This window comes from Leopardus geoffroyi, chromosome D4 (assembly GCF_018350155.1).
Source record: "Leopardus geoffroyi isolate Oge1 chromosome D4, O.geoffroyi_Oge1_pat1.0, whole genome shotgun sequence".
Taxonomy (NCBI): Eukaryota; Metazoa; Chordata; class Mammalia; order Carnivora; family Felidae; genus Leopardus; species Leopardus geoffroyi.
This window is the reverse complement of record NC_059342.1, coordinates 74,401,615-74,428,366: the sequence shown is the minus strand read 5'-3', so window position 1 is coordinate 74,428,366 and position 26,752 is coordinate 74,401,615. Positions and strand designations below refer to the sequence as shown.

General features: G+C 56.0%; 1 protein-coding gene across 9 annotated transcripts in view; it reads right to left on the bottom strand.

The window, feature by feature from the left end:
• Nucleotides 1-26,752, bottom strand: part of COL27A1 (collagen type XXVII alpha 1 chain) — a 141,557-nt gene that overhangs the window by 50,412 nt on the left and 64,393 nt on the right. For all 9 annotated transcript variants that reach the window (XR_006710373.1, XR_006710374.1, XM_045469584.1 and 6 more), the window contains 13 exons: nucleotides 22,819-22,872; nucleotides 22,042-22,086; nucleotides 18,699-18,752; nucleotides 17,388-17,441; nucleotides 16,697-16,750; nucleotides 13,221-13,274; nucleotides 13,016-13,069; nucleotides 11,336-11,380; nucleotides 10,072-10,125; nucleotides 8,356-8,400; nucleotides 3,729-3,782; nucleotides 1,842-1,895; nucleotides 1,549-1,602 (listed from right to left, as the gene is read on the bottom strand). Coding sequence is in view for 7 of the 9 variants with exons in the window: in XM_045469584.1 (XP_045325540.1) it covers nucleotides 1,549-1,602; nucleotides 1,842-1,895; nucleotides 3,729-3,782; nucleotides 8,356-8,400; nucleotides 10,072-10,125; nucleotides 11,336-11,380; nucleotides 13,016-13,069; nucleotides 13,221-13,274; nucleotides 16,697-16,750; nucleotides 17,388-17,441; nucleotides 18,699-18,752; nucleotides 22,042-22,086; nucleotides 22,819-22,872 (675 nt within the window). In the remaining 2 variants the exon portion in view is untranslated. The remainder of the gene's footprint in view (nucleotides 1-1,548; nucleotides 1,603-1,841; nucleotides 1,896-3,728; nucleotides 3,783-8,355; nucleotides 8,401-10,071; nucleotides 10,126-11,335; nucleotides 11,381-13,015; nucleotides 13,070-13,220; nucleotides 13,275-16,696; nucleotides 16,751-17,387; nucleotides 17,442-18,698; nucleotides 18,753-22,041; nucleotides 22,087-22,818; nucleotides 22,873-26,752) is intronic.

The following is a 26,752-nucleotide window of genomic DNA, read 5'->3' as shown; positions in this document are numbered from 1 at the left end:
GAACACTGGGGAGAGAGATGGGACAGCAGCCTTCCGGCTGGGTGGGCTAGGACCCTCAGATTGCAAGTTGGGATCCTCGGCCACCAACCAGCCCCTCCAGCCCCAGGCCAGAAGTGGTTTTGCCTCCTCCCCATTAACAGGGAAAGATATGCCATCAGGAGCCCAGAGTGCTGGCTCTCATCCCACCTCTGCACCGTGAGTTTTCCACCTCATGAAAAGGATTGTAGGGGGCACACAGAGCCACCCGCCGCGTGGCACCTCAGTCTTGGGATTATGGTTACTTGTGTGCCGGCTTCTCGTTCCCGGGGTAGTGCCTCCATATCCCTCCTCAGCATCCCCCTGACGCCTGGCACACAGTAGGTGCTCAGTAAAGGTCTGTTAATGAGCAGGAGGCTATTTCTACTTGGCACTCCCACTAGACAGGATCTTAGAAGCAGATGTGTTTTCATACCAGTCCTGCACCTTCAGGGCTGAGCAAAGGCCCAGCACATAGTAGGTGCACAGAAGAGTCTGGGAACCAAGCTGGCTTTGCCTCCCTAATTGGCACAGAGAACTGGTGTGTGCATGCTTCCCTCGGATTCAGGCCATCAAAGGCTCCCATTTCCTCCCTCATCAGACTCCAGGGAGTCCCTCAGCCTGGCCTTTGGAGGGACCTGGGCAGCCTGAACTCATCGTCCCCTGGCCCTGTCCCAGGATCTTGCCTGCGCTGGTCTCCGTCATCCCCCATACCCTTTCTACCTGCCTGAGCCCACCCCTCCACCTCCCCAGAGTGGGCTCCCAGCTCTGAGCCCGAGTCTTGGCTGAAGTGAGAGCCCCTCCCAGCCTCCAGCCTCCGTCAGCAGAGACAGAGGGAACAGACACTCTGAGGGCTCGGAATGAGAGCCACCCCTCCCCACCCCCAACATCACCTTCAGGAGAGCAGATGGGGTCCCCTACTCTGACTACCCTGCCTCACCCACTCCTCCCTGCCTCAGGATCCTCAGGAATACCCCTGGCCCTCAATCGTCACAAGCCCAGGCTCCTCGTGTCCTCACCTCCATGCTCTAACCCTCATCCAATGTGTCCCCAGCATTTCTCATCTTCTCCCCTACTTTCTCCATAGCAGGTGTCCCTTATTTATGGGGTTCTCTCTCTCAAATGCCAGAATATAATCTCCTAATGGGCAGCAGCAGTTTTCTGCCTCGTTCACGGCTGCTGTCCCCCGCTCCTGGAGCGGCTTCAGGCACACGTGACAGGGTATTTCTGGAGTGAATGAACAAAGCGATGATGGCGTTAATGACCAAGATACCCCGTGCAAGGAACATCACTACATAATGAACATTAGCTGCCCAGTTTCATTTAACTCATGTGATGACACTATCATGACCACGATTATTTTCTCTGTGTTTCAGATGAGCAAAATTTAGGTTCTGAGAAGTTCAATGATCTTCCCTGGTAATATGGAGCTGGGACTCAAACCTGGGTTTCGTCCGACTCTGGTTTTGTCTGGACTCCTCACCATTACTCGGCAGTGGGTTTGAACTCAGGGAACATGAGGGCTTTGCTTACCCGGGGTCCGGGCTCTCCAGGGGTCCCAACTGCACCGGGAGTTCCAGGATGACCCTGCCAAGAAAGAGATGGGAGAGAAGGAATCAGCTGAAGCAGGTGGCCCTTCCTCCTTCCGCCCCCGGCGGCCCAGCCCCAGCCCCAGCCCCAACCCCGGGGCCATGAGGGTGGCCTCTTGGAAGGGGAAGGGGTGGGTCTTTCTGAATGCCCAAGGTATGCGGAAGCAGGCAGAGGAGAGCAGAACTGTCACCACGACAGTGATAGGAGAGGGCAAGGCGTGCACACTTGCTCCTTACCATCGATCCCTTGGGTCCAGGTGCGCCTGGGGGTCCCATCATGCCCCGGTCACCCTGTGATGGAGACAGCAATTCAGGGAGGTGATGGCTGTGGGGTGGGTCTCTGCGGAGCAGGTGCAGAGGCCTTCCAGAGGCCAAAAAGGAGGGGGTAGGGACTTGTCTGAAGTCTAGAGCCGCATCACCCAGGGTGGTGACAGGCGAAGGGGCGCTGGGATTTCGCTCAGCAGAAGCCAGGAACCCGGCAAGCCCTGGGAGGCCTCGGCATCCACTGTGGCATGCCACACAGAGGGCTTCCCTCGGGCAAGGGTGATCCTGAGCAAGGATGAGCTAATGACACTGTCCCCTGTGATGCTGGCCCATGTCATGTGGTCCTCGTTGGGCACGGCGTCCCCTGGGCTGGGCCTGCTGAGGTGGAGACGGTAAGGGAAGGCGCTCTCAGTCTCCCCATTCCCTCGCCCGGACAGAGATGAGACGCTGGGGCATCTGAGATGCAACTCTCTTCCTCCTGATCCATCCAGACAGACTGGGCAGAGATGGTGGGTGGAGGAGTCAGAGGCTGCTGGCGAAAGGGGCTCTGGCTTTGCATCCTGGCTGTTTGTGTGAGGCCCTGTGTTTTGTATCTACTCAGACGGCAAACATTTACCAAACGTCTTCTACGGGCCTGGCATGACACACCAGCCCCAGAAGATGCAATGGTGAGGAGCACAGACAGACCTTGCTCATGGGCCGCGAGACCCTGAGTGTCGTGGGGAGACGGACACAAATCACCAACGCAGATGCAAACCAGCGGCAGTGCAGTGGGGGCGTGGGTCTCGGTGCTAAGGCCCTTCAGCAGGGGATCTGAGGCACCTGGGCTTGGGGGTGCCCCCCGAGGCCCCCCTCGGGAAGACCTGCTTGACCCGAGGGAGCTGAAGGAGAACAGACCATGATCTAGGCAGAGAGGGTGGAGGGGTGGGAGTAGGAGGGGTGTACCTGGCCGGGGGAGGGGCACGGGCAACGTAGGTGAGGAGGGACACGGAACATTTGAGCAACAGGGGAAGGCCAGAGTTGGTTTGATATCGCACTATGGTCGTGCAAGATGTGACCACGGGAGGGCACAGGGTGCCTTCTGTACTGCTTTTTGTAACATCTTGTGACTCTATAATTACTTCAAAATGAAAAGATCAATTAAGAAGAGAAGAGGAAGAAGAGAAAACAGAGGAGGAGGAGAAGGTGGTCGTGGTAGGGCAGAGGCTTCCTCTCTCTGGACCTCAGTTTCTCTATCCAATCAGTGGGAATAATACGGGCACCCCGCAAGGCCAGCTTGGGGATCAGACAAACCTATAAAAGGAAAGCAGGTACCCTCCAGGGCCCATGGTGGGAAACTGGAAACCACAGGGTGCTGGTGAGCTGGGAGCTAACGTGAGGCCCCGGGCACTGAACCTGGTTCACATCCCAGCTTTGTCACTTCCTACCTGGGCGACCTTGATTGAGTCAGCCTCCCCCCCACCCCCTCCCCCGTCTGAGCCTCGGTTGTCTGGTCTGTAAAACAGAGCTGCCGGGGGACTAACAAGGCAGCCTAAGGAACTGTGCCCTTTTTCAAAAAGATGGCTCTTTACCTCCCTTCTGTCGCCCGCCCCTATGCTGTGCCAGTGAGCAGGCGGGCAGGCCCACAGCAAGTGCATTAGCTGCTCCTGCGGGAGGGCAGGGCAGAGCCCCCAGGGGGTGCTGGGAAAGGGGACAATGGCTCTTTGAGGGTGTGGAACGCTAGGGAAGCAAGGGGAAGCCACAGAGGAAACAAGTCTGAAATCCTCGGGGCAACTGGCCCCTTCATCATTTTTAAGATTTCAACCACGAGTTCTATCTGTTTCTATATTCTACCCCGCTGCCCCCACCAACACAACTCACCTTTTCTCCCATGATCCCCGGCTCCCCGACCAGACCAATGAATCCCAGCAGTCCCTAGAAGAAACATTCACGAAAGCAAGAGAAAAGAGGCAGCAACGTGAATGCAAGGATGTGTTGAGTTTCAGAGGCAGCTGGCCCACATCTCCCCGTCTCTTTGGGGCTCTTCCCCGGTGCCTGGTAATGCGGCAGGCAGGCGTGGGGCTGGCACCGAGGAGAGCTGCCTCTCTCCAGGCACTGTCCTGACTTCCCTCACTCCACCAGATGGTTCTGATTCGGGAGCCAAGCAGTGGGGCCGCTGCCAGCATCCCTGGGAGCGCCACACATTCTTCCTGTGCCAGAAGCAGGCTGGGAGGCGGTCACGTTTGGGGGGGGGGAGGGGGGGCGGGCAGGGATGGCCCTTAAGCGGTGCTGGGAAATCTGTCCCCATCTTTCCGGGCTCTGGGGCTGTTTCAAAGAGAGAAACAAACCCGCTAGCCAGGATGGAAACAGTGTCACAGCCTCCGCCAAAAGTCTTGATTGAAACGTAGGAAGTAGAGGCCTTTATACTGTCTTGTGAAAGGCTTCCTCTCCTTTCTGAAGGGCACACACACACTCACGCTGCGGTTCCTTTGGCTTTTTTTAACTCCACTGGGTGATAACTTGCCTCTGTGTTCCAGAGGCTCTTCTAGGTGGCTGCCGGCCTCGCTGGCCCTGAGTAGACACACAAGCACCGCTCAGCGAAGCTCAACAGCCTGGAGAAGCCACCCAGGAAAGCAGACACTTCCTTGTCCAGACCCCCTACTCTTCCCTGCTAAGGAAGATTTGAGTGGAGCTGGGGAGGGGGGGAGGGGGTCTGGTGCAGTTCAGAGGTAGGACAATGGCTTGGGAAGAACTCAGGTTTGCAGCCAAGAGTTTCTGGGAGAATCAGCTGGCCAACCTGTCAATCAACTAGAGTGAAAACACGGTGCCCAGTTCCAAAGGGTGAGCTGTGTCTCAGAGACCGTTTTCAGGTCTGGCCACGCACCATGTACGTTTTGCGGCTGCAGCCTGGGACTCAGCTCTGGTCCGTGTGGCTCCAAGGCCCATGTACCTGTGCCTCCACCCCAGGGCCTCCAAAGCGTGTGGCCATGAGCAAGGCACAGCGCCCCCCCCCCACCCCGTACCCCAGCACCATTGCTGCACAACGGAGGTCCTGGTCCTCTGGGCTCAGAGACCCTTCCGGGCTGAGGTATGAGGCGAGAGGAGTGAGGCACCAGGTATGAGGTCATGGCTAATAAGTCATGTAACCAAGACATAAGACAGTAACCAAGTATTTGACTTTTGCAACAACTTAACTTTAAAAAAAAATCAGACTATTTTCAAGGTGACGGCAATATTACTAACAACAGGTGGCACTTACAGAGTGCCAGGCCCTCACCTGACACTTCTCCTGTCATTGTCACCCAGTCTTTAGGTCTGTGGACCCTGGGTAAGTCACAGAGCCTCTCAGAGCCTCATCACCTGCAGAGGGGGGGGCGCTTTAGGAAAAGGTCTTTCCCGGTCTCCCCGGGGTTGTTCTGAGTATTGGAGATAATGCACGGCACATGTAGGCACTCCATAAACCTTAGTTCCCTCCCGTCCTGTTCTAATTTATTTTAAAAGGGCACAGGGTTAAGACGGAGGCCCGCGCGCCCCACAAGGGAGCACTCAGACATTTAGAGGATGCCGAGAGAAGGGAATAAAAACGGCTCTGTTAAGAGGCCCCTGCCCGACTGGCCCAGAGAAACAGAAATTTCATAGCTACTTTAAATTTATGAGTTGTTGGGTCCTGGAAGGCACGCGGGTCATAAACCTCAAACAAGAAGCCAAACAGGATCCTAATGAATAAGGGCCATACAGCAAGTGGCCCACTTCCCCATTCCGGCCCCCAGGACACCCATGGGGCAGTGTCCCAGAAGATCCTGGCAGGCCCAGTCTGTGGGTTGAGATGAAGCTGGCCAGGAAACCAGCCCTAGGGGCCCAGGGCTTCCACCTGGTGGAGGGGGGCAGGGTGGAGAAGCAGCTTTGACCGCTGCGGGCACCGCGGGCTCCTCTCCAGCTGGCGTGAGGACATAGGGGTGGACGGTCACCCACAGCGGGCACTGCACGGGCAGGATCTGAGTCCCCGATTTGGGGAAGGAGCCTGCCCTGGTCCTCACACTGTCTACAGATAAAAGGGCTGTTGTCTGCTTATGGGAGTTTTTCTCCCTCCCTCCTTCCTTTCCCTCGCTAGGCCCTGGGACGTGTAACCGGGAACAGGACAGCTGTGGGTTCTCTACTGGAACAGACATCTCAGGGAGGGAGTGTTTACATGCCTGGCTTCTCCCCCGACAGAGAGAGCTTCTTAAAGGGAAGGCCCATGCCTGTGATCATCTTTGTGTCCCCAGCACCTAGGACAGGGCTTGCTGGCGAGCCATCTGCACTCTTAGTAGCTGTTACAGAACAGCCAGGGGTCAGGAGGTCTAAAGTTTTTCCAGTCCCTCCAAGGCGGATCTTGGGAACCCAGCGGCCCCGAGTGTCAACCTTGGCTCTGACACTTGTGCTACTGCCCGGGGGAGATCTTGTCAAGCTGCCTCGCTTCTCAGAGCCTTAGTTTCCTCATCCGTGAAATGGGGAGACTAACATCTACCATCCTGGGGTTGGGGAGGGAATCGCAGGCAGTGGGGGCGACGGTGTTTGGTACGGAGCCTGGTGCAGGAGCCCAATCAGTGTGGCCGATACCGTGATCCTAAGGAGGACCTTATAACCCTTCACGGGGACCCTCTGCTTCTGCCGTGAACAGGAGATACCTGCCCCTTTCCACAAGGGGGAGGGGCCAAGGGCACAGCTGGCGTGGCACCCCCACCACAGGGCTCCAGCTCTGTCTCACAATTCAGACAGGCCCCTGTCTCTTGCTATGGTCCCAGCGAGCCAAGCGGCTAGCGAGGGACTGAGCCATCCACGGGGACCTTCGCGCCGCTGCCCCAGGCCAGACGCCCTCTCCGCCTGGCCCCAGCTTTCGCTACTTCTTTGCTTAGTCATCTTTGTCAATCAGATGGCCAACGTGGGCTAAACCGGGGTTCCTGGAAGGCTCTGGGGATGGAATTCAGGGGGTCCCCGAGCTTGACTAGGAAAAAAAATTACGACTTTTATTTTCACCGATCTCTAGCTGAAATTGGGCATCTCCCTCAAATGTGAGTGTAGCCGACACACCCACGATACCTGTAACTGTCACAGATATTTACATGTCACAGTGCAGTCACCATTGCAGAGATTTCAAAATGTGTCACTAAGGCTTGTCACTGTTCAAAATTGAGGCTTTGCTATTAGACGTGCTACTGGATCTCATTATTCAACGCGTTCATAAAGAAGGATGGCTGGGAGTAGATGGCACTTAACATACCTTCATAAATTGCATTTCAATATAAAATCGATTGCTTTTGCAATCCTCCATTTTGCATTTTTGTGCATTTTTAAAAACTCTAATTCTTGACAAGGGGTCCATGGGCTTCACCAGCCTGCCAAAGGGCCCAAGGCACAAAAAAGGTTAGGACCCCAGGACAGAGTGCTGTGCAAGGACCCTCTGTGTTCCGACATCCTAGGATTCTGAGTATCTATTTCCCGAGGGCCCTTACCATCAGCATAACTATGAAATTAAATTTGCTGATCGCATTGCCTTTTTTTTCCAATCAGGAAATATATCCAGGCCGTGACAGCCCTTCCAAACTCCCGGGCTTCCCACAGAATGCGCTCGAATGACACTGGAAAGGTTTCAAAAATCCAGTCCACCCCCTGCTTTAATTCCTTTCTTCCCCCCAACAGATGTTGCAGGCCTGGTGAGGAAACCCGTCGTGCACGACTCTCACGCCACTGATGGCGTTTCTCAGCAGAGAGATTCTTCAGGGTCCCCAACGCCATTCTTTCTTCTGGCCTGAACCGGCGCCTTGCAGAGTTGAGGGGGTGAGGTGCTTCTTTAAGGCAGTGGAGGAGATCGCTACCTTTCAACCTGCCATCCAAGCCCAGAGGTTAGGCTTTCAGGCTGTGTCGGGCTACAGAGGAGGGGCCCTGCGGTCTCTTCTCCCAGAACTCACAGCTGCTTCTCTGTAGCACCGAGGACCCTGGGCCTCAATAATGAAGGTTGTGATTCTCAAGCCTCCTTTTTAACGACAACTCGCGGCCCCCTCTCCTCTTCAGAACTTCGCCTGACTTCCCCGCTTCCCAGAGCCCCTGGCTTGAATTTCACTTTCCTTCTAAGTGAGGGTTGCCTGGGCCAAGAGCCCCTGGCAGGTGGTTATGGTTCTGGTTGTCAGCTTCCCTATCTGTAAATGGGGCACGGCGGGCGATTAGTGGAGGCTCTTCCAGTTGTAACGTTCTGGGAGCAAAGTCATGTAACCCCTTTGGGGCCAACGCTCCAAAAACATCCACAGAGCTAGGCCATGGGGCTGTGATTCACGGCTTTCTTGTTTGGTGACTTCACCCCCACGGAGAGTCAGTGGCCATATCAGTGGAAAGGGGAGACTAGCTAACTGACCCCAGGAGCTAGGCAGGGGGACGAAAGGCGGGTGCGTGTGGAGCATTCACCAAAGGGCTTGGCACAGAGTGAGTTTTCGATAAAGAGAGGCATTGTGTTCAGAGACCAGTATTGACTTACCTGCTCACCCACTGGCCCTGGCCGTCCAGGATCACCCGGCTCTCCCTGCAAGGAAGCAAAGAGAAAGATGGCTTGGGATGGGTGATGGGAGGTCCAGGTCCCCCTGGGGAACACCCCAGCTGACTGGCCCTAGCCCCCACCGGTAGGGAAGGATAGGAACCTCAACTCCAGCGTCTGGCCTTACAGATCTCAAACGGCGGGGACATGGGACACTTGGACAGAACCTCTGGCCTTGGACATGGCCCTAGCCACCCATTACTTGCGCCCTGATGTCTGTATTTAATTTGGGCCCTTCATCAACCTGCCGCATGTTGTGGAGGTGGCAAATGAAGCTCAGAGAGGCGAAGCGATCTGCTCAATGCCACGCAGCAAGCTAGATGTAGGGCTAGAATTGGAAACTTTGGCCTGACAGATTGAAATCCCCATTCCTACTGTATCAAGCTGCCCCACCACAGGGCGAGCAGGGAATTAGGGAGTCAGGGCACCTGCATCCTAGATGCTAACCTACCAGAGCTCTGCTCCCGGCTCACAAAATGACTGGTGACTTTTGTCCCTGCCCTGGGCTCAGCCTCCCTAACTATAAATAAGGGAAATCAGACTCATTTGTCTTGTAGGCTATTTCCAGCTCTCATGCTTGGTGGCCTCTTGGAGCCTTGTCTGCCAGCTTTATCCCATGCCGGGGTGGCTCCCGCTCCTGCGGCAGCCACGGCTGCCCTGGTCTCCCCACGGCGCGAGCTGCAGAGAGGCGAGCAGACCCGTGGGATAAATCCAGCCAGACTGTGTCACTGCTCCCACCACAGAAACCCAGCTGGTATCTGAGGGAGACAGACCCAGACCTCAGAGGGCAGGACGAGGGCTCGGACTAGCCAGGAGTTTGGCTCACGAATGAACGCGGCTCACCGCCATCGGGTTTGTGCCTCATCCTCCCCTCCGGCTCCTGCCCCAGGCCTCACGCCCACAAGGACCAGAGGGGCCAGACACACGGGCCATGTTCCCCGAGTGGAGGGGGACACGGATGACCTGAGCTACCCTGGCTCTGCCCTAACCCTGGTGAGTCGCCCCAGCTGCAAACGTGGCCCAACATGGCCCCCAAGGGGAGTCCTGGGAAAGCCCGTGAGCGAGGCTGCCCATGGGCCCGTGTGCCGGGGTCATCACCCTCCTACGCAGGCCGGTTCTTTTATGACAATTTAAAAAACCCCAAAAACCTGTTAACGAATATAATACATATTTACTGCACAGGATGGGGAAAACCTAGAGGCCCACAGAAGGAGACGGAAACGTCCTATACTCTCACCACCCAGAGAGAGCCCCCGTCCACACTGCAGCCTCTGCTCCGGGCCCCCGGGAACACGGTACAATCAGCCCCCACCACAGGCCGGGGCCTAACCTTCCATCCGTAACCTGCTTCCTGCCTCCACCACGTCCACGCGCACGGGCATTTCCCATCTGGCGAACTTTTCCACTACACCACCTTTCGTGGTCGCATCGTATCCCGGTACTTGAACACTACTCTGGTGTCGGACATTCAGGTTATGGTCATTTTTTCCTCTCTGGTACCAATATGTTGTGATAATGGGGACCATCGCCCTCCTTTCCACAACTGCCCGTGGGATTTGGGGTCCTTCCTGGGGCCCTCATTGGCTGTCTCCCCTTTTCTTCTGTTCCCCCGGTGTCCCCCTCAACCCACCAAGCCCAGTCACCTCCAGGACTCCTCACCTTCATGCCATCCGGGCCGGGCCTACCAGGAAACCCCTTCCTGCCAGGCTGGCCCTGCAACAGAGAGAGGTGAGTGAGGGGGGTGCAGAGGCAGCCTTGCTGGGGTCCCAGCCCTGGTGCAGGGGAGGGTCACAATGCGGGGGGGAGGGAATTGGAGCCCCAGGCTATACTGGAGATGCAGGGAGGGGTCTGCACCTGTGTGACCTCAAGGAAGTCTCCCCTCCCAGGCCTGTCCTGTTTGTAAATGGGGATGTTGAAACCCGCTTTCAGGGAATGAGGAAAAGGGAGGAGGGCACAGAAGATAAAAGGCCCAGAGGAATGGAGAGTTTATACCAGTGGTTTTCAAAATGTGGTCTGGGGATCCCTGTGGTCCCTGGGGCCCTTTCAAGGGACTGATGACCTCAGAACTATGGTTCGTAATAATGCTAAGACACTGTTTACTGTGTCTCTCTCCTCCTGAGTGTGAGCGGACTTTTCCAGAGGCGACATGACATGTGGTAGCAGGAACAGATTGAATGCAGAAGCAGATGGGAGAACCCAGCCGTCTTCTATTAAACCCGACATTAAAGAGATTTGCAAAAATGGTAAAACAATGCCACTCTTTTCATTAGATCATTTTGCTTTGGAAAATATAGCTGGTTGTTTTGTTTTGTTTTGTCTTGTTTGTAGAACTATTATTTTTGTTAACATGAAATGGGTTTATTATTCCGTCAAATGAATTAATAAATACATTGAAAAGTTTTCAGTTTTAATTACTAATATCAATAGGCGGAACGCACACAAAGAAAAGCGTTCGGGGTCCCTGATGGTTTTTTTGAGAGCGTAAACAGGCCCCAGCACCAAAGCACGCACACACTGCTGATTTACACGGTCAGCTGGGGTGGACCCTGTGAGAGGCCACCAGGAGCTGAGCAGTCGGGCGGGATGCTTGCAAGGTTAGGTTCTAGACTGAGACACGGGGCCAACCCCTCACTCTGAGCCCGATGGCCTCGGATGACACCCAGACCAGCAATGCCACTCTCATGGAGAATCAAATGTAGGAGAGTAGAGACAAAGCCCAGCACATGGCAGCCGGGTCACCACGGCCGGCCAGCTTCCTGTCTCTTGTCTCTCTCCTTTGGTGTCTGTTCTAGTCCCCTCTCTGGCTGGCCCAAGGCTCCCTCTGATGACCTCTCTGCACAGCACCACCCAGATGTCATCTGTCTGCACACAGCTCACTCAGCGCTGAGAAATCCCACCTCCCCTGGGGGCCAGCGACACTCACCTCTAAGCCAGGGGCCCCGGGTGGCCCCATGGGTCCCTCATCTCCCTAGAGTTGGGAGACACAAGAGAGGAAAAAAAGAGAAATTAATCCAGTGAGACTCTCAGAGAACTTGACCTGTAAGGAGGGAAAGGGATGGACAGAGGAGAGCCTTCCTGGTACCTCTGGTACCCCTGCTGGGCCCCCTCTCAGGCCACACAAGGACTTCTGCATGAATGGGACCCCCCATGTCATCTGAATGTGACAGGCCCTGGTTCGTGGCAGTGCTGGGCCGAAAGTCAAACCCTTTCATATGCTGTGGATACAGAGCCCCAGGCTGCAGCTCAAAGATATGAGCCCTATCCTGAGCTCTGCCATTGATTCTGCTAAGGCAAACCTTAGCCTCACCATGCCTCAGTTTCCTCTATAGAATGGTGCAGAATGAAGAGGGTCATCCTAAAGTATGATGATTAGCCTAAGTTTAGTTGCTGGAGGACAGTGATGATCTCTTATTCCTTCCTGAGGCCCCATCCCCTACACCGTCACAAACACCACTCAAGATAGGTGTGTAGCGTCTCATGGACGTGTGGTGAGTGAAGGTGGGGACGGGGGCATGAGAGAGGGAGGAGATGAAGAAGTGAATGAATGCGGGAGTGGATGAATGAATCCATGAAGATGTGAGCAGGTGGCAGTCTCTTTAGTGGTCACGTGGGTGTAGACAGAGGCACGTAGCTGGTGCCCCTCCCCTCCCCTCCCTTTCCACTCCTGGCCCTCCCGCAGGCTAGGGGAAGCCTCCAAGCTGGTCTCTCTGGCATGGCAGGCCTGACCAAGAGGCCCCCTCCGGAGCTTTCCCCCCACACCCGGTTTCCAGGAAAACAGCCCCATGTGGCAGCTCCCGGAGCCAGCGCTGGGACCCCGCCAGACCCAGAACCAGCCTGTGAAGGGATCCATGTCAGCTGGATGCATGCCTGTGGTTGTGGCAAGTCGGGGCCTCCTGTACCCTCACCCAGGGCTGTGTGTCATGGGAGCCTTGGGGCCTGAGCCCAGGTGGGTGGTGGGGGGCCTCGTGTGCAGAGAAAAGCTGGGGCCAGCCCATGGGGTGCCCAACAGGCCCACCCACAGAGAACGTCTCACCCCCTTCAGCATGAATGAGGAAATAAGCAAATCTCCTCTCTGTCCTTCACTAGCGCTGCAAGTCCTAGAATTCTCTGGGGATGCCCCCCAGGCAGCTCCCAGGAACACGGAGTTAATAGCACAGGGTCTCTGTCATGGGTTTTGGGCTCAAGCAGATGTGGCTTTGAATCCTGACCCTGCCTACCATTGACCATGGGGCCCAACACAGTGCCTCCACTCTGAGTGTCAGGGTCTCACCTGTAAAATGGAACTGATAATTTCTACTCTACCCACCCCCCACCCAACGCCCTGGTAAGCTGTGCTGTGGGTGGGAGCAGAGGCGGTGGCCTCCAGAGAGAAAACCCCGGGGCAATGGGGATGCCGTGGAGGGAGAGAGTGACCTGCCAGCCAGGCCAGGTCAGAGAACGACCTTGGCAGGGTCACGGGGCAGGACTGGAAAGGATGAGCTGGAGGGCAAGTCTGGGGCAGCCCAGGGTTTTGCCCTGGTTGAGGCCTCCAGGACCCAGCATGGAACAGGCAGGGCTGCAGGGGACGGGCAGGGGGCAGGGGGCAGGGGGCAGACAGTCTCACCTCGGGCCCCAGCTGCCCACGGGGTCCCGGCAGGCCTCGAGCTCCAGGCTTACCCTGGTGAGAAGGGAACAAAAAGCTGTCTCAGAGGCGACACCCCCACATCCAGCAGAGGCTGGCGAGACCCCCAACGATTCCAAGCCAGGGAGCCAGCCCTGGAGGCCTGGGGTTTCCGCAGAGACTGGGGCTGCCCTAGGCAGGGACTCACCTTCATGCCTTCTGGGCCGTTGTCCCCAGGGGGGCCGATGTCTCCGGGGAACCCCTGAGGGCAAACAGAGAGCAGGGGTCACCCATAGGTGAAGGGAAGTGCTAAGAGTATAGGTCTTGGAGGGACACTGACCCGGGTCTCCATCCCTTCCTGCGTGGGATGTGCCCCTGGGCAGCTCAGTTAACCACCTTGACCCTGCGGTCCTCTCTTCTCACACAGGTATCTCGGGAACAGCCCATACATCTCAGATAGTTGCTGAGAAAATTAAATAAGACAATGCAAGAGAATACTTAGCACTGGAAAAAGCTCCCAGAGCCCACAAGGTTGTCTGAGCCAGAATTTCCCAAGTCCTGGGCCCGCGGCAGCCAGAGTGCCTTAGCTAGCCACCCTCAGCTCTGACAAACGTCATCCTTCGCGGTGATCCTGCAGACACGATTATGTTCTAGGTTTGCGGCGACTTTGAAGGGACTGGGAAATGCTGATCTAAATAAGCTCATCTCCTCCTATCCAAAGCTGAAATCCCCCCTCCGTCCTGGCCAGCTGTGTTGGGCTCTGCTCCCTGTCACCAATGAGGGCTCACTGCTCCCAGACCAAGCCTGTTCCCAATGAATGGATCACCGTGCAATGGAGGCTTCTTCCTGATATGGAGCAGAACCCCCTCCTTTTCCCCTTGACAACGTCATACTGCCCCTTAGGACCCCACAAAGCACAAGGGAGTTCTTCTCCCCACAGTGGTCTTCGCACAATTCAGAGACCAGTTATTCCCTCCCCACAGGCCTACCCTTTGCTGCTCCCTCGACGGTTTCTAGTCAGGGGCCCTGGGCCCCTCAGTCTTGCCACCTCCAAGTGGTCAGCTTCCATTGTTGGCAATCACTAGGATGCCGATGCTTCTCTGGGTATGAATAGACCAGCAGAGGCCAGCATAGGAAATCCCCTTCCTTGTTTTCAGTGTAATACCTCTGCTAATTCATCCTAGCACCACATTCACTTTTAGGGCAGCCCCAACTACCCCCTAAGTTTCCTGACAACTAGAAACCAAAAGCTTCTTGTATAAATCCCTGGGATCAAAATGCCTCCTCCCATGTTGTCTTCATAAGTGTTTTGTTTTTTTCTTCTTCTTCTTCTCTGACCTTTTGGTCACAGGAAGTCAAAGCACCACATCTTTTTTTTTTTTTTTTTTCCAACGTTTATTTATTTTTGGGACAGAGAGAGACACAGCATGAACGGGGGAGGGGCAGAGAGAGAGGGAGACACAGAATCGGAAACAGGCTCCAGGCTCCGAGCCATGAGCCCAGAGCCCGACGCGGGGCTCGAACTCACGGACCGCGAGATCGTGACCTGGCTGAAGTCGGACGCTTAACCGACTGCGCCACCCAGGCGCCCCCACATCTTTTTCTTTAAACTGAGAGCCTCGGGGCGCCTGGGTGGCTCAGTCGGTTAAGCGTCTGACTTCGGCTCAGGTCATGATCTCGCGCGAGTCCGCGAGTTCGAGCCCCGCGTTGGGCTCTGGGCTGACGGCTCAGAGCCTGGAGCCTGTTTCAGATTCTGTGTCTCCCTCTCTCTCTCTGACCCTCCCCCGTTCATGCTCTGTCTCTCTCTGTCTCAAAAGTCAATAAACGTTAAAAAAAATAATAAAAAAAAAAAACAACTGAGAGCCTCAAAGACTTGTTTTGCCACCGACTGACTGTGTGACCCTGGGCCGGTTCCTGAGCGTCTCTGGGCCTTGGCTTGCTCATCTGTAAAGTGGTGACTACATCACCTTACAGGGCCATTCTGAGGCTTGAAGTGGATAGCACAAAGCACTTACTTCAGTGCCTGGCCACCCGCTGAGCACTCAATAAAAACCCGTATCTAGAAGGATTTGGGGTCCCGTGTCCTGCCTGGAGTGGGCCTATCTCTAGGGAGAACCCGGATGTCAGGATGCTGGTCAGATTCTGGCACTCACACAGATCAGACACACTGATGAGTGAACGAGCGAATTCAGCGAGGGCTGCAGAGTCAAAGGGCACCGCCCCCCCCCCCGTCCTGCCCACGGTCTCAGAAGGAGCGGAGACCCAGGAAGGCGCTGACACGCTCATCAGCTTCTGTCTCCAGCTGTGCAGAGCCATATTCTGGACACCGAGTTAGCCAATCCAAACAGGACACAAAGATGGGAGAGGCGGACCCCGGATCTGTGCGGGGACCCAGGAGAGAACCAAAGCAGACCTTATTGGCTACAAGTAGCAGTGACCCTGAGGAAGTCATTCCACTACCCAGTGACTCAGTTTCCTTATCTGGGACATGGTGGCAGTAATAACTCCCTCACATGGTTGTGGTGGCAATTCAGCGTGCTCTTATCCCAAAGACACTATGCAGCCTGCTGGCATGAGGAGGTGCCCAAAGAACATGAGGCGACATGCGCCCCACCCCCAGCAGCCAGCCTGTTGGCAAAGCCAGACCGCTAGCACAGTCTTCTTCCTCAGTGGCCAGGGGAAGGAATCGAGGCCACGGAGGACAGGCCAACTCCATTCGTCTAGAGCTGGGACTGTGTCACAGCCAAAGTCAACACAGTGGGAAGTCAGAACTTTCAGGAAACCATCCCTCATCTATCTGGGCGATACCAGGAGTGATCTTTGGAAGGGTCTGGGGAGCTCGGCAGACAGAGAGTTTTGCCTCTGAGATCTTGTGAACGAGCAAGGTTGGAGGCCAGGGAGTGTGTGTGTGTGTGTGTGTGTGTGTATACATGGCGGGCGGGGGGGGCTTGCTGGGGTTGCCCCCTAGACTCCCTGGAGGACCTGGGTGCTGAGGACCCCGGACAGACAGCAGCCCTGGCACAGAGCACCCCATTCTCCAGAGATGGTCCCAGTCGGAGGGGCCGGTGGAAAAGCGCAGCCATTATATGCCTCAGCCTGTCATATGTGACATGTGGGCGCTAGCTGATAGACGGTTAGCGGACTGGTGTGGATTTTCACATGTGCCAGAACCTCTCGGGGCTCTACCTACCTAAGGCAAGTTATATTAATTGCTAGATGATCCTTCATGATTTCTCATTCTCCACTCAAACCCCAGAATTTTATCATTGCTTTTTGCTCCCCATTCCTAGAAGTGCTGAGCCTTGAACCTTTTCCAGGGGGAGTGTGGGCGGTTGGAAGGGTTCCAGGGCTCAGGCTCGAGAATGCAGGAGCTCCTGTTAAGGGTGCAGGACCGAGTTCAGAGGGCTTTCCTGATGTTTTTTCTGGAAACTCTAAAGGTGGCCACAGAGCTAGGCAGAGTCTCTGAGGCCAGCTTCCGTCCCACTGCCAGTGAGAGCTGCCAGGGGCACCGAGTCAGAAAAGGAAAGATCTCTGATCTCAGAACTTCTATTCTCAGCCCCCATCTCCCGTTTGCTGTGTGTCCTCAGGTTAGCTCCACCCACCCCCTGATTTCCGTATCTCAGTTTCCCAAGGACAACACTCAGTCCCAGTTGTAGCCAGACACAGCAATATGGCATCACATACCTCGGGGCCAGGAGGCCCAGGAAACCCAAGGGATCCCTTGTCTCCAACTTTGCCCTGTGGAAGAGAAGAGATGGCGGGGGACGCAGGGGTAAGTGAGGGCCCACTTGCCACCATCCCTTGTGTTACCCCCCAGGCTGTGGGTAGTTGGAAAAGCTCAGGAGCATATGAATGAAATCTGCCTAGACTGATAGGAGCTAGTGTTGAAGCCCCGGCTCCTACACTTACAGACATGGGACCCTGGGCAAGACACTTCATCTTGCAGAACCTCAGTTTCCCCATCTGTAAGATGGGAGGGATAATAATTCTGTAGCCTTTGGGGTGATGGCTGGCACTCTTTAAAGAACTATTGTATGGGAAGGGTCCGATACATAGTAACATTCAACAAACACATGACACCCACTGCTGATATTCATGCTACTATTGTTTTCAAGGCTTGGGAGCCCCAGATTCTGATTCTCCCCAGAACTCGACATTGACTGCGGCCTATGTACGACGCTGGGTGAGTTCCTGCCTCTCTGGGCTTCAGCGTCCTCATCTGTAAAATGGGTGAATCTCATTGCTGTCTTGCTCTGCTTGTCTCCCAGAGCTGCTGCAGGAGGAAACGAGGTCCAGGATGTGACCGCCCCTGGCCATGTTTCATGACTGTTTGGAGAGGGTGAGGTTTGGGGGTGTCAGAACAAAAGGTACTTACCAGAGGCCCTGGCTTCCCCCGTGCGCCTGGGAACCCTGGCAACCCCTGGCTCCCCTGGAAAAGGCCAAGAACAAGCTGGGGTTAGTAAGGAACAGAAACGGCCAGGTGAACAGCTGCTCAGTCATCCTTGCCCAGCTGAGGCCCAGAGAACACCAACCTTTGGGGGAGACGAGCTCCCCCCTCACTTTCCCTGCTTGTAAGCTCCAGCTGGGCACCCCTGGGGGCTGGGCCTCGGGGACACAAAGGAGAAACAGTAGCCCCTATTCCTCACCAAACTGTCCTGGCACCCGGGACCCCAGGGCTCCAAGCAAAAGCACTGTCAGTGCCCTTATGCGTGAGGAACTCTGCAGACGGGGGCCCGGCAGGGGAAGCAGCGAGGCCTGGATGGCTCGAAATCCGGAGACACCGAGGCTGGGTCAGGACAGGCCGGCCAGGAGGGAGGGAAGAGGAAGAGGGAGAGCTGGCCAACATCTGGGCCTCGTTGACTGGCTGGGTGAGGGCCAGATGTGGCCACACGGTGCCGGACACAGGCAAAGAGGAGCCGGCCTCGGCAGGCTGCCCCGGTTCATCCATCAGTCAGTAAGGCCAGTTACTCACTTACTCAAACGTGTCCTAAATGTTCTGTGCAGGACTCTGAGCTCAGCTACACCAGGGCGGTCTGGGGCAGTGTCCTGAGGGAGCCTGCTGTCTGGCAGGGGGGTGAGCACAAGTCCCCATCTACCAAGTGCTGCACAGGTAATGGATAGGCTGCTCGGGGCATGCAGAGAGGGAAAAGGCCACCATCCGAGCAGGTGGAATAAATGGTATCTGAGCGGGGTTCTAAATGATGGGTAGGTTGGGCCATGCAGAGGCTGAGTGGAGGGGTGCCAGGCAAGGCAGCCATGTGTGAAAAACCGTGGGGCGGGGGGGGGGGGTGCAGAGGGCACTTCCGTGGAGCACAGGGATGTTAAGAGCAAGGGGCAGGAATGGGTCTGAGAAACTTGCTCACTAGGGTCCCGGGTGCTGGGGAGTCAGGACATCACTCGGGGAGCAGTAGGGAGCCATGGGTGGTTTGTGAGCGACGAGCAGAGCTTTGTGGCAGTGAGGAAGACAGACTGGGAGGGAGGAAGCTGGGGGCCTGGAAATAAGTCAGGAGGCTGTTGTAAAGTCCAGGGAAGAGATGGTGATGGGGGTACTGAGGCTGGAGAAGGTACGATTATGTGAAAGGAAGCCATGTTGCAGGGGGATCCTGGCCCATCAGGGACCCCGAGAAGCAAGCCAGGACCAGAGAAGAGCAGGGCAGGGGGCAGGGGGAAAATGTGCCGCAATTACCTTGTCTCCTTGGAATCCGGTATCTCCTGACACACCGGGAACCCCTTGTTCACCCTAAATATACACCAGCAAAGAACGTTACGACGGAGACCGTGCGGGGTTCCGGGTGCCTCCCCGCTTCCAGACCCACTGGCAAGGTATGGCTTTGCCGAGGCTGTCCCCAAAGTGGATCTCACCAGCGGCAGCCTTGTCAAAGTAAAGGGCAGAGGCCCCCCGGGAGAGCCAGGGCCTGGGGGGCACCACGTTGACCTGTCTGCACGTCTGCCTGGGGTTGCTCAGGTGGCTGACGACTCTACTAACAAGCTCAGCTGCCTGGCCTTTCCAGGAGAAGCGGCACTTACAGATCAGAGGAATGGTTTCTTGATCCATCAAGTCCTTCCTCTGCTGCTGTCACACAGGGGCAAGTGTAGCCTGTATAGTGCCCCACCCCCCATCACTGGGGTTTCTAAGTGTCTGCATCTATCGCTTGATATTTTTCACCACCAGGCTGGGAGCCGTCACTCTCCCTTCTGTGCGAGCCTCGATGCCAGCCATCAGCTTAGGCCCGCGTCTGATTAGTTGCTTTTAATTAGCTATAGCATGAGAAACATAGTCTTGCTGAGACTATGTGCCAACAGCGAGTAAATGGGTCTCGAGTTAGTTCTGGCGTTTCTTTCCTAAGGTGACATAGGGCACAGGCTCGGTGACAGTGGTCTCTTCTGGTCCCTCCCTATTTGCGGCCACATCCTGGTAAACGAACTGTCGGAGAACCACATCAGAAGATGTTTCTTCTTACCGCGGGAGTCACATCACGCAGTCCTTATCATTTCCAGCCTTCCATGTGGGACATTCCCAGCAATACCCTGGCCCCAGGGCTCAGAGAACATTCCCAGCCCCAGGAACAGTTGGGAGAATGGGGAGAAAACCCAGGAAGATGTGGAGAATCCACATCATGCAGCTAAGGCCACAAGCCGGCAGAAAAACTTCCTCGGTAAAACAAAAGCCAAAATTTAAAAAAAAAAAACAAAAAAAAGAAAGAAGGAAAGAAAGAAAAGAAAGAAAGAAAGAAAGGAAAAAAAAATCTTTAAAAAAAACACTTACTTTGGTTTTTCCAGTTTGGAAAACCCTGTATAATATCCCAGGGGTTTGAAAGCCAAGGAAGTTTTTTTTTGTTTTGTTTTGTTTTGTTTTGTTTTGTTTTGTTTTAATATCTAAAAGAGGAGCAGAGGGGTTTAAAAAAAAAAGTTTAAAAAGACACCTAAGAAATCAAGGCAATGGATTCGGAGAAAGCTGGGGCTGGAGCGGGAGTCTTGGTTCCAGAACGTGCCTCCACGCAGGAAGACAGAGCCAAGTGGTTGTAAGTGGGACTGAGGCCAGGCCGGGTCATGGAAAATCTGGGATTCTAGGCAGCACGACCAGGGAGCATGAAGGGATGGCCCCGTCATCCCTGGGGGGTGGGGGAAGGGGGCTGATCGGAACCTCTCTCTCAGCCACATTAAAATCCCTCCCCAGCTAAAGGGGCAACAAAGAGAGCTCTTTTTTCTTTTTGTCAACCCCAAAGTCGTATTAGATTTTTTTTTTTTTTAACTATGGGCAGGAAAACAATTTCTTCCACTTCTTTTCTTTCTTCCTTTCTTTTTTTTTTTTTTTTTTTTCCAGAGCTTTCACATCCCGAAATGTCCCAGGCACCAGCAGTCAGCAAGCCAGCCGAGTTCCATGTAACACGTTTATTTCCATGTTCCTGGAGGAACAGTGAGCTGGAGGCCAGGTCTGCAGAAGGGCCTATAAAAAGCTCAGTGCTTACACCCCCGCTCCCCCTGCCTCTTTTCCCTTATCCATGACTTCAACATTTCCAGAGTACTGGTGTCTCAAACCCCAGAGTAAACAGGTAGCCGTGGGGAAGCCCCTGCCTCCAACAGAAAGCCCCTCCATCTCAAGGGGAAGGTCACAGAAGAGGGGGCTTAGCAGCCAGCAGGGCAGAGGTGGAGCTGAGGCCGGGGGGGGGACGGGACTACAGCCAGGGCTTGGGTGGGACCGCAGGGGATGGAAGAGGTGGAGACAGATGGAGAGAGGCCTGGGGTGAGCACTGCACCCCCTGGCTACCTAGGGCTGGGGTGGGTAGGACAGTCTGGGTGTGTCCATTTCCGCCCAGAGCTTTGCATTTTCTAAGTCCCAGGGCTGAGTTTCCTTTACTGCATCTCTTCTAATTCTCTGGGGCTGTTTGCCCAGCATGGACTCGGAGGAGCTGGAGGAGGTGACCTCCAAGGGCCTCATCAGCTGTCCCCTTCTGCCCTCAGTTCTGCTTCGTGGTGGAGGTCTCTGGAGGCACGTGCCTGGGTTCGAATCCTGACGTTACTACGAGCTGCGTGTGCTCAGGCAGGCTTCCTAACTCACCGAGGCTCGGAAGCCGGGGGTCCATCCCCGCAGAGCAGGCAGACGGCCCAGCACGGACTTCTGCTGCTGCCTCTCAGGTGTACGGGGAGTGGCGTTATCTGAAGACAGGTGCAGAGGGAGCCCGGCCACGGGAGCGGCTGTCGTCTACTCACACTTGTGGAAGCTTGGATAGGGCCCGAAAGCCCTCCCACACCCCCTTTGGGGTGCCCGTTTTGCTGAAAGGCTGAGAGGACAGGGCAGGAGGACAGCCAGAGGGCAGAGTACACGAGACACTGCCCCAAGTGCTCCTTGTCTCTGTGCCTCAGATGCCGCGTGCCTGGGCCCCGGGGTCCCACCTACCCGCCTCCAACCGTGGTCTGGCACAGGGTGAGTTTGGCAGCAGGACTGCGTGGGGAGGACATGTGGCAGGAGTGGCCTCCCCATGGCAACTGGGAAGAAAGCGGGTCAGGGGCTCAGAGGCCCATCCCCGCTTTTCTGCTGTACTTTGAAACCCCGTGCTCTCTGGGGTCGGGTGCCCGGTTCTAACTGGGGTGGTTTATGTGGATTCATTTCCTCCTGTGGCTGGGAGAGGCCTCTGGACCTCACACCATACCTTCCCTGGGGCCTGTCATCTCAGCAATAATACTCCCCCTCCACCCCCCACCCCACCGTCTGCCTTCCCTGGCTTTGGCCTCCAAGCCCAGATGCTGGCCTCAGCTTTGCTGTCCTAATTCAGAGACCCGCCTTACCTGACCCCGACCTATGCCTTCACAGCCCCCACGCCCCCTTCCAGGGTCTCCATGCCCCAAACCACCTGCCTGAGCTCCACCTGAGTTACAAGGAAGAAGCTGGGGAGCACAGATTTAGGGGAGCCAGAGAGGAGGCAGGAGTGCAGGGGGGGTGGACCTGGTAAGAAGCCAGCCGCAGCGAGGGGGTGGGGGGAGTTGGCATGCAGATAAAACACAGTGCAACAAGGGAGTATTCAGATCACCTTATCACCTTTCAGTCCAGGCTCCCCCATGTTCCCCATCAGTCCCTGCAAGACAAAGACCAGTCCGGCTGTGAGGGGTGGGGCTTAAAGCCAAGGAAGAGCCCTGCCCTTGACCCGGATGGACATCCCCCCACCGCCTCCCCCCTTGCTGCCTCTACCCAGTGCTAGATGCCCCACCCAACACTCAGTTTTCTCATCTGTGAAAGGGGACAATGACCCTCCGTGCAAAAGCCAGTGGCGTGGATGGAAGGAGCACGAGAAGGGGCATGTGACTCGTGAACCACGGCACTCTGGACAAATCCAGGGGACAAGGCTGCTAAATGCGGGGAGACGGATTCCTCGAGCATTGTCACATGCATGTGGGCCAAACGGGATTGTCCCCGGAAGGAGGCCCTAGCCACTTTGGCCCATCTCTTTCCTGCACGCCCATCCCACTGAGGGACGGACTAAGTTCACTGGCCTGCCAGTATAATGTCTTTGCCCCTGGTGATGCCCCCATTGGACTTTCAGTGCCCTGAGGTCTGGAACCACATGAGACTCCTGCTCAGCTCAAGGATCGGTGTCCGAGAAATGCGTCAGCCATTAACGACATACACATGCTGACTGGCTCTCAGGTCTGGGAAGCACTGAGCTCCTGACCTGCAGCCTCCACCCCGTCGGGGCCCCCTTCCTCCCCTCCCCCGACACCGTGCCCAGGCACGCTCCCTTCTGGGCTGAAATGGGTCAGGAGGTGCCTGGCTGGGACGAGACCCGGATTGACGGATGGCTCTTGTTCACCTTCAGGCCCTTGGGTCCTGGATAGCCAGTCGGACCCAGTGCTCCCATGTCGCCCTGACAAGAGAAAGAGAAGAGGGCATCGTGAGAGGAGGCTGCCAGGGGCTGGCCTGGGACAGATGATTCCCAAGGTCCCTCGGGCTGTGCTTCTGAGGACACAACCCCACTGGCTCAGTCAGACCACCCGGTCTCCTCTCTCCTCTGCCACTGGCTCATCATTGCGTGATTCTGGGTGGTTAGCCTCTCTGTGCCTCAGTTTCCCGATCAAAACCAGGGGTCAGTACTATGTTTCAGGAAGAACTGACTTCCGTGTACAAAGTGCCTGGCACAGGCTGGAGGCGTTTTGGGTTGACACAATTGAAAAGGCTCTGTTGGCATCCAGTGGGTGAAGGCCCCACAGCAAAGAATGCTCTGGCCCAAAATGCCCGTAAGTATTGAGGTGAGAAACCATGGTTTACAGTGAAGGCGTGGCTGGATTTCCTCAGAACAGGCCCACCCTCTTTCCCTCACACGTTGTCACCTGCCCACCCCTGTCGTGACTGCCTCCAGCCACGGCCATAACATGCAGCTCACACCCAGAGAAAAGGGAGCCCCTGAAACGGCTCTCCTCTCCCTTTTCCATCTGCTGTGCAAGCTCACACAATGTGCTTGACCTCTCTGGGCCTTGCTTTCCCGCATCCCCACATCAGGCTCCTTGAAGGCCCCTCTTGAGTGCTCTCAAGCACCAGAGTGAACAAAAGCTGCCCCAGGCTTCCTGTGGGGACTTCCCGGAGATGTGTCTGTCACATTCTTGCCCGACTCCCGCAGAAGGGCCGGCGGGCTGGGCAGTTGGAACACCCCGAGGACAGAGACAAGGGAACCTGCAGAGTTCACAGAGAATGGTGTGGTCCGCTGAGGCACAGCTGAGCCCCCCCACCCCCCCAACCCTTGCACCGGTTTAGATCCGCTGAGGCAGAGGCTGGAGTCTGGCCATGGTCTGCCAGGGGCTGGCTATGTGACCTTGAGCAAAACACTGGCCCTCTCTGGACCTCAGGATCCCCACCTGAGCAGGTCAAACCAAACCTTCTACCTGAGCCTCTGCCAAGAAATAGTGCTTTCAGCTCGGTCAAGTGATATCGTCTCGTGAAGGAAGGGAGGTCTCAGTTTCACGGGTGACGATACTAATACGAACAACCCCGACTGCTAGGCCTCCACCCAAGGACTCCTCACACCGGCCCTTGAAGATCCACCCGACGACCATCCCCATTTTACAGATGGGGAAACTAAGGTTTCCTCTGCAAGGTTAGGACTGGGTAGAGCTGGGATTCACACCCAGCAGTCCGTCTCCAGAGCTTCTAGAGAATTCTGAAGTCATCTCGGGAGAGGAGGGAGAGCAGGGAGCTAAAAGGCCAGGATCGCTGGCTCAGGGGAGAGGCTGGGGTCCGAGGAAAAGCCAGGCCTTCAGAGCAGAGCATTTCCCCCAGGCCGTGCTGGCAGCCGCTTCTCTCCCTGTCTTTTCCTGGATGAAGGGAGCAGGGGTGGCCGCCTAGAGTTCCCCATGGTGCACAAATAAACAGAATCGGCTCTGCTCGCATAGTTGGCTCCAACTGGGGCCCGGGCTGTGGGCAGGGGACCAGCCGGCAGCTCCAGGAACACAGGCCCCTTCTTCTCGCTGCAGGCCTGAAGGTGGCTTGTGTGGGGACTGAATGCAATACGAGCCTGACTGACACCTGCGTGGGGCCCTGGGGAGCCACAGCAGCACCACACGCCCGGCCTCTGCAGGCCCCTGCAAAAAGGCCTGTGTGTGGTGGTGGGGGGGGGGGGGGCAGGGACTTGCACAGGCGCCCAACCCGAAGGGGCAAGGGATCCGTGGAAAAGGGACTCTGGCTGCAGGGCATACGGGAGAAGGGGGTGCCTTGCTTAGGGCAGGCCGTTCCCATGTTGGCCGGACCCCAATGCTGGGCTCTAAAAGCCCTTGGGAGAGGAGCAGAGAAAATTCCAGGCCACTTTCTCCCTAGGCCAGCCCACAGAGCATCTGTTTGCACCAGACACCCCTGTCGTATCCTCATGAGAAAGAACAACGGGCAATGCCCTGAGTTTGGGTCCTCTTCCCACTTTTGCCTGAGCTCCCAGACGGCGCCCTACGCGTTCGCCCTTCATCTCGCTGGCTTCCATCAAAACACAACCATCCACGTCAGCAACCACTCACAGCACTCCTCCTGTGCCCCAGATGCCACACTCGAGACTTCAAGGTCCCGTCAGATGCTGTTGGCGGGAGCCTGTGCCGGGCCCCGGGCTGGGACTCGCTGCCGGGTCCAGGCTGGCAGCTCACGGTGACCCCGTTGGGCCCGTTCCATTTTACAAATGAAAAAGCCGAGGCTTAGAGAGAGGTGGAATCACTCACCCGAAACGAAGCAGCAAGCAGGGGACACGGGCAGGGCCAGAATCCAGGTCTGTCTGTCTGGCCCCACGTTCAGTGCTCACGAGCCCTGGACTGACTCTGTTTACTCCAATAAAGGACCCTAGGATGCCTTTCCTCGTTGATGTCATTCAGTGACGAGGAATGAGGACACACTTGATTCAAAAATAGGCAGGGGCGCCTGGGTGGTTCAGTCAGTTAGGCATCCGACTTTGGCTCAGGTCACGATCTCACGGTTCATGGGTCCGGGCCCTGCGTCGGGCTCTGGGCTGACAGCTCAGAACCCAGAGCCTGCTTCGGATTCTGTGTCTCCCTCTTTCTCTGCCTCTCTCCCGCTTGCATTCTGTCTCTCTCTCTCAAAAATAAATAAATGCTAAAAAAAAATTTTTTTTAAAGTAGGCATGAGTACATGCCTGCAGGTGGCCAGGTGGGGGGTTGCCAGAGCCGCCTGAAAGAAAACGTGGGGTGTTTCCAGCACCCTTGGCCACTGGTTCCCGTACCCAGAATGTTCTGCCCTGTGCTCACGTTGTTAATGTGCATTGATCCTTTGGCTGAAGCACCACTTCCCCAACCCCACGGGCCAGGTCAGGCCCCTGGTGTCAGGTCTCAGAGCCCTTGCCACACTGGTGACCATTCATGTGTGCGCCTCTCTGGCCATCGCCTGCCCCCTGCCTCAGAGGAGGTGCTCACTCAAAGTGGGTTAAGGACTAGGTGAAAAAGAACCCTAATCACGCTCTCACCGACAAACCCTCTAGGGGAAAAGCTTGCCTCCCTGGTCCTGGAACTGCCTTGGAAGGTAACAAGGCCTCTTTTTAGAAACTCTGATAGGGGTCAGTAGCTTGGGGACAGGGATCTGGGGGCTGTGGCCAATCCTGACTCCTGTGTGGTCTTAATAAGCACCATCTCTCACACAGAGCAGCCCCCGGGACTGCCCAGTCCGCACGCTTACACTCCTGCTGTCTCCATTCAGCACAGAAGTCACACAGAGCTGAGTGTGTAATGCTCAGCGAGCTAGGACACAGGCCCATGTCCAGCTTTCGGCTGTGTGACCCTGAGCCGGTGTCTCAGCCTCTCTGTGCCTCAGTCCCCTGAAGTGGACAATGGTAATCCCACTTCCTGCCTTCAGAGGCTTGCTGTGATCATTAAATCCTTAGCACAAGGCCTGGCCCACAAGGGTTTGGTACGTGTCCACTAGTGAGGCTCCTGATCTCGCTTTATAACAAGGAAACAAAGCTAGATGCTCATTTAGTGACAGGATACGGTGGGCCCGTCCACTCTAGCCCGCATGCTGGGTTTTGGCCAGACTGCATATTCTTTGGGTCTCATTAAATGAGGAGCCAAAATTCCCTGTCTGTCGCTCAGGATAAAAAAGACAGAAATCTTCTTTGTTGGGCAGATTCTGGAATCAGGCACACTTTTCTTGAGGGCCGGCCAAACGGTTTCAGTTACTCAAAGGGGGCTGTTCTGAGGCAGCCTCACCTCAGAGACTGCAGTGGGGCAACCGGCAACCTATTGGGATCCGGGTCACACAGACCTGGG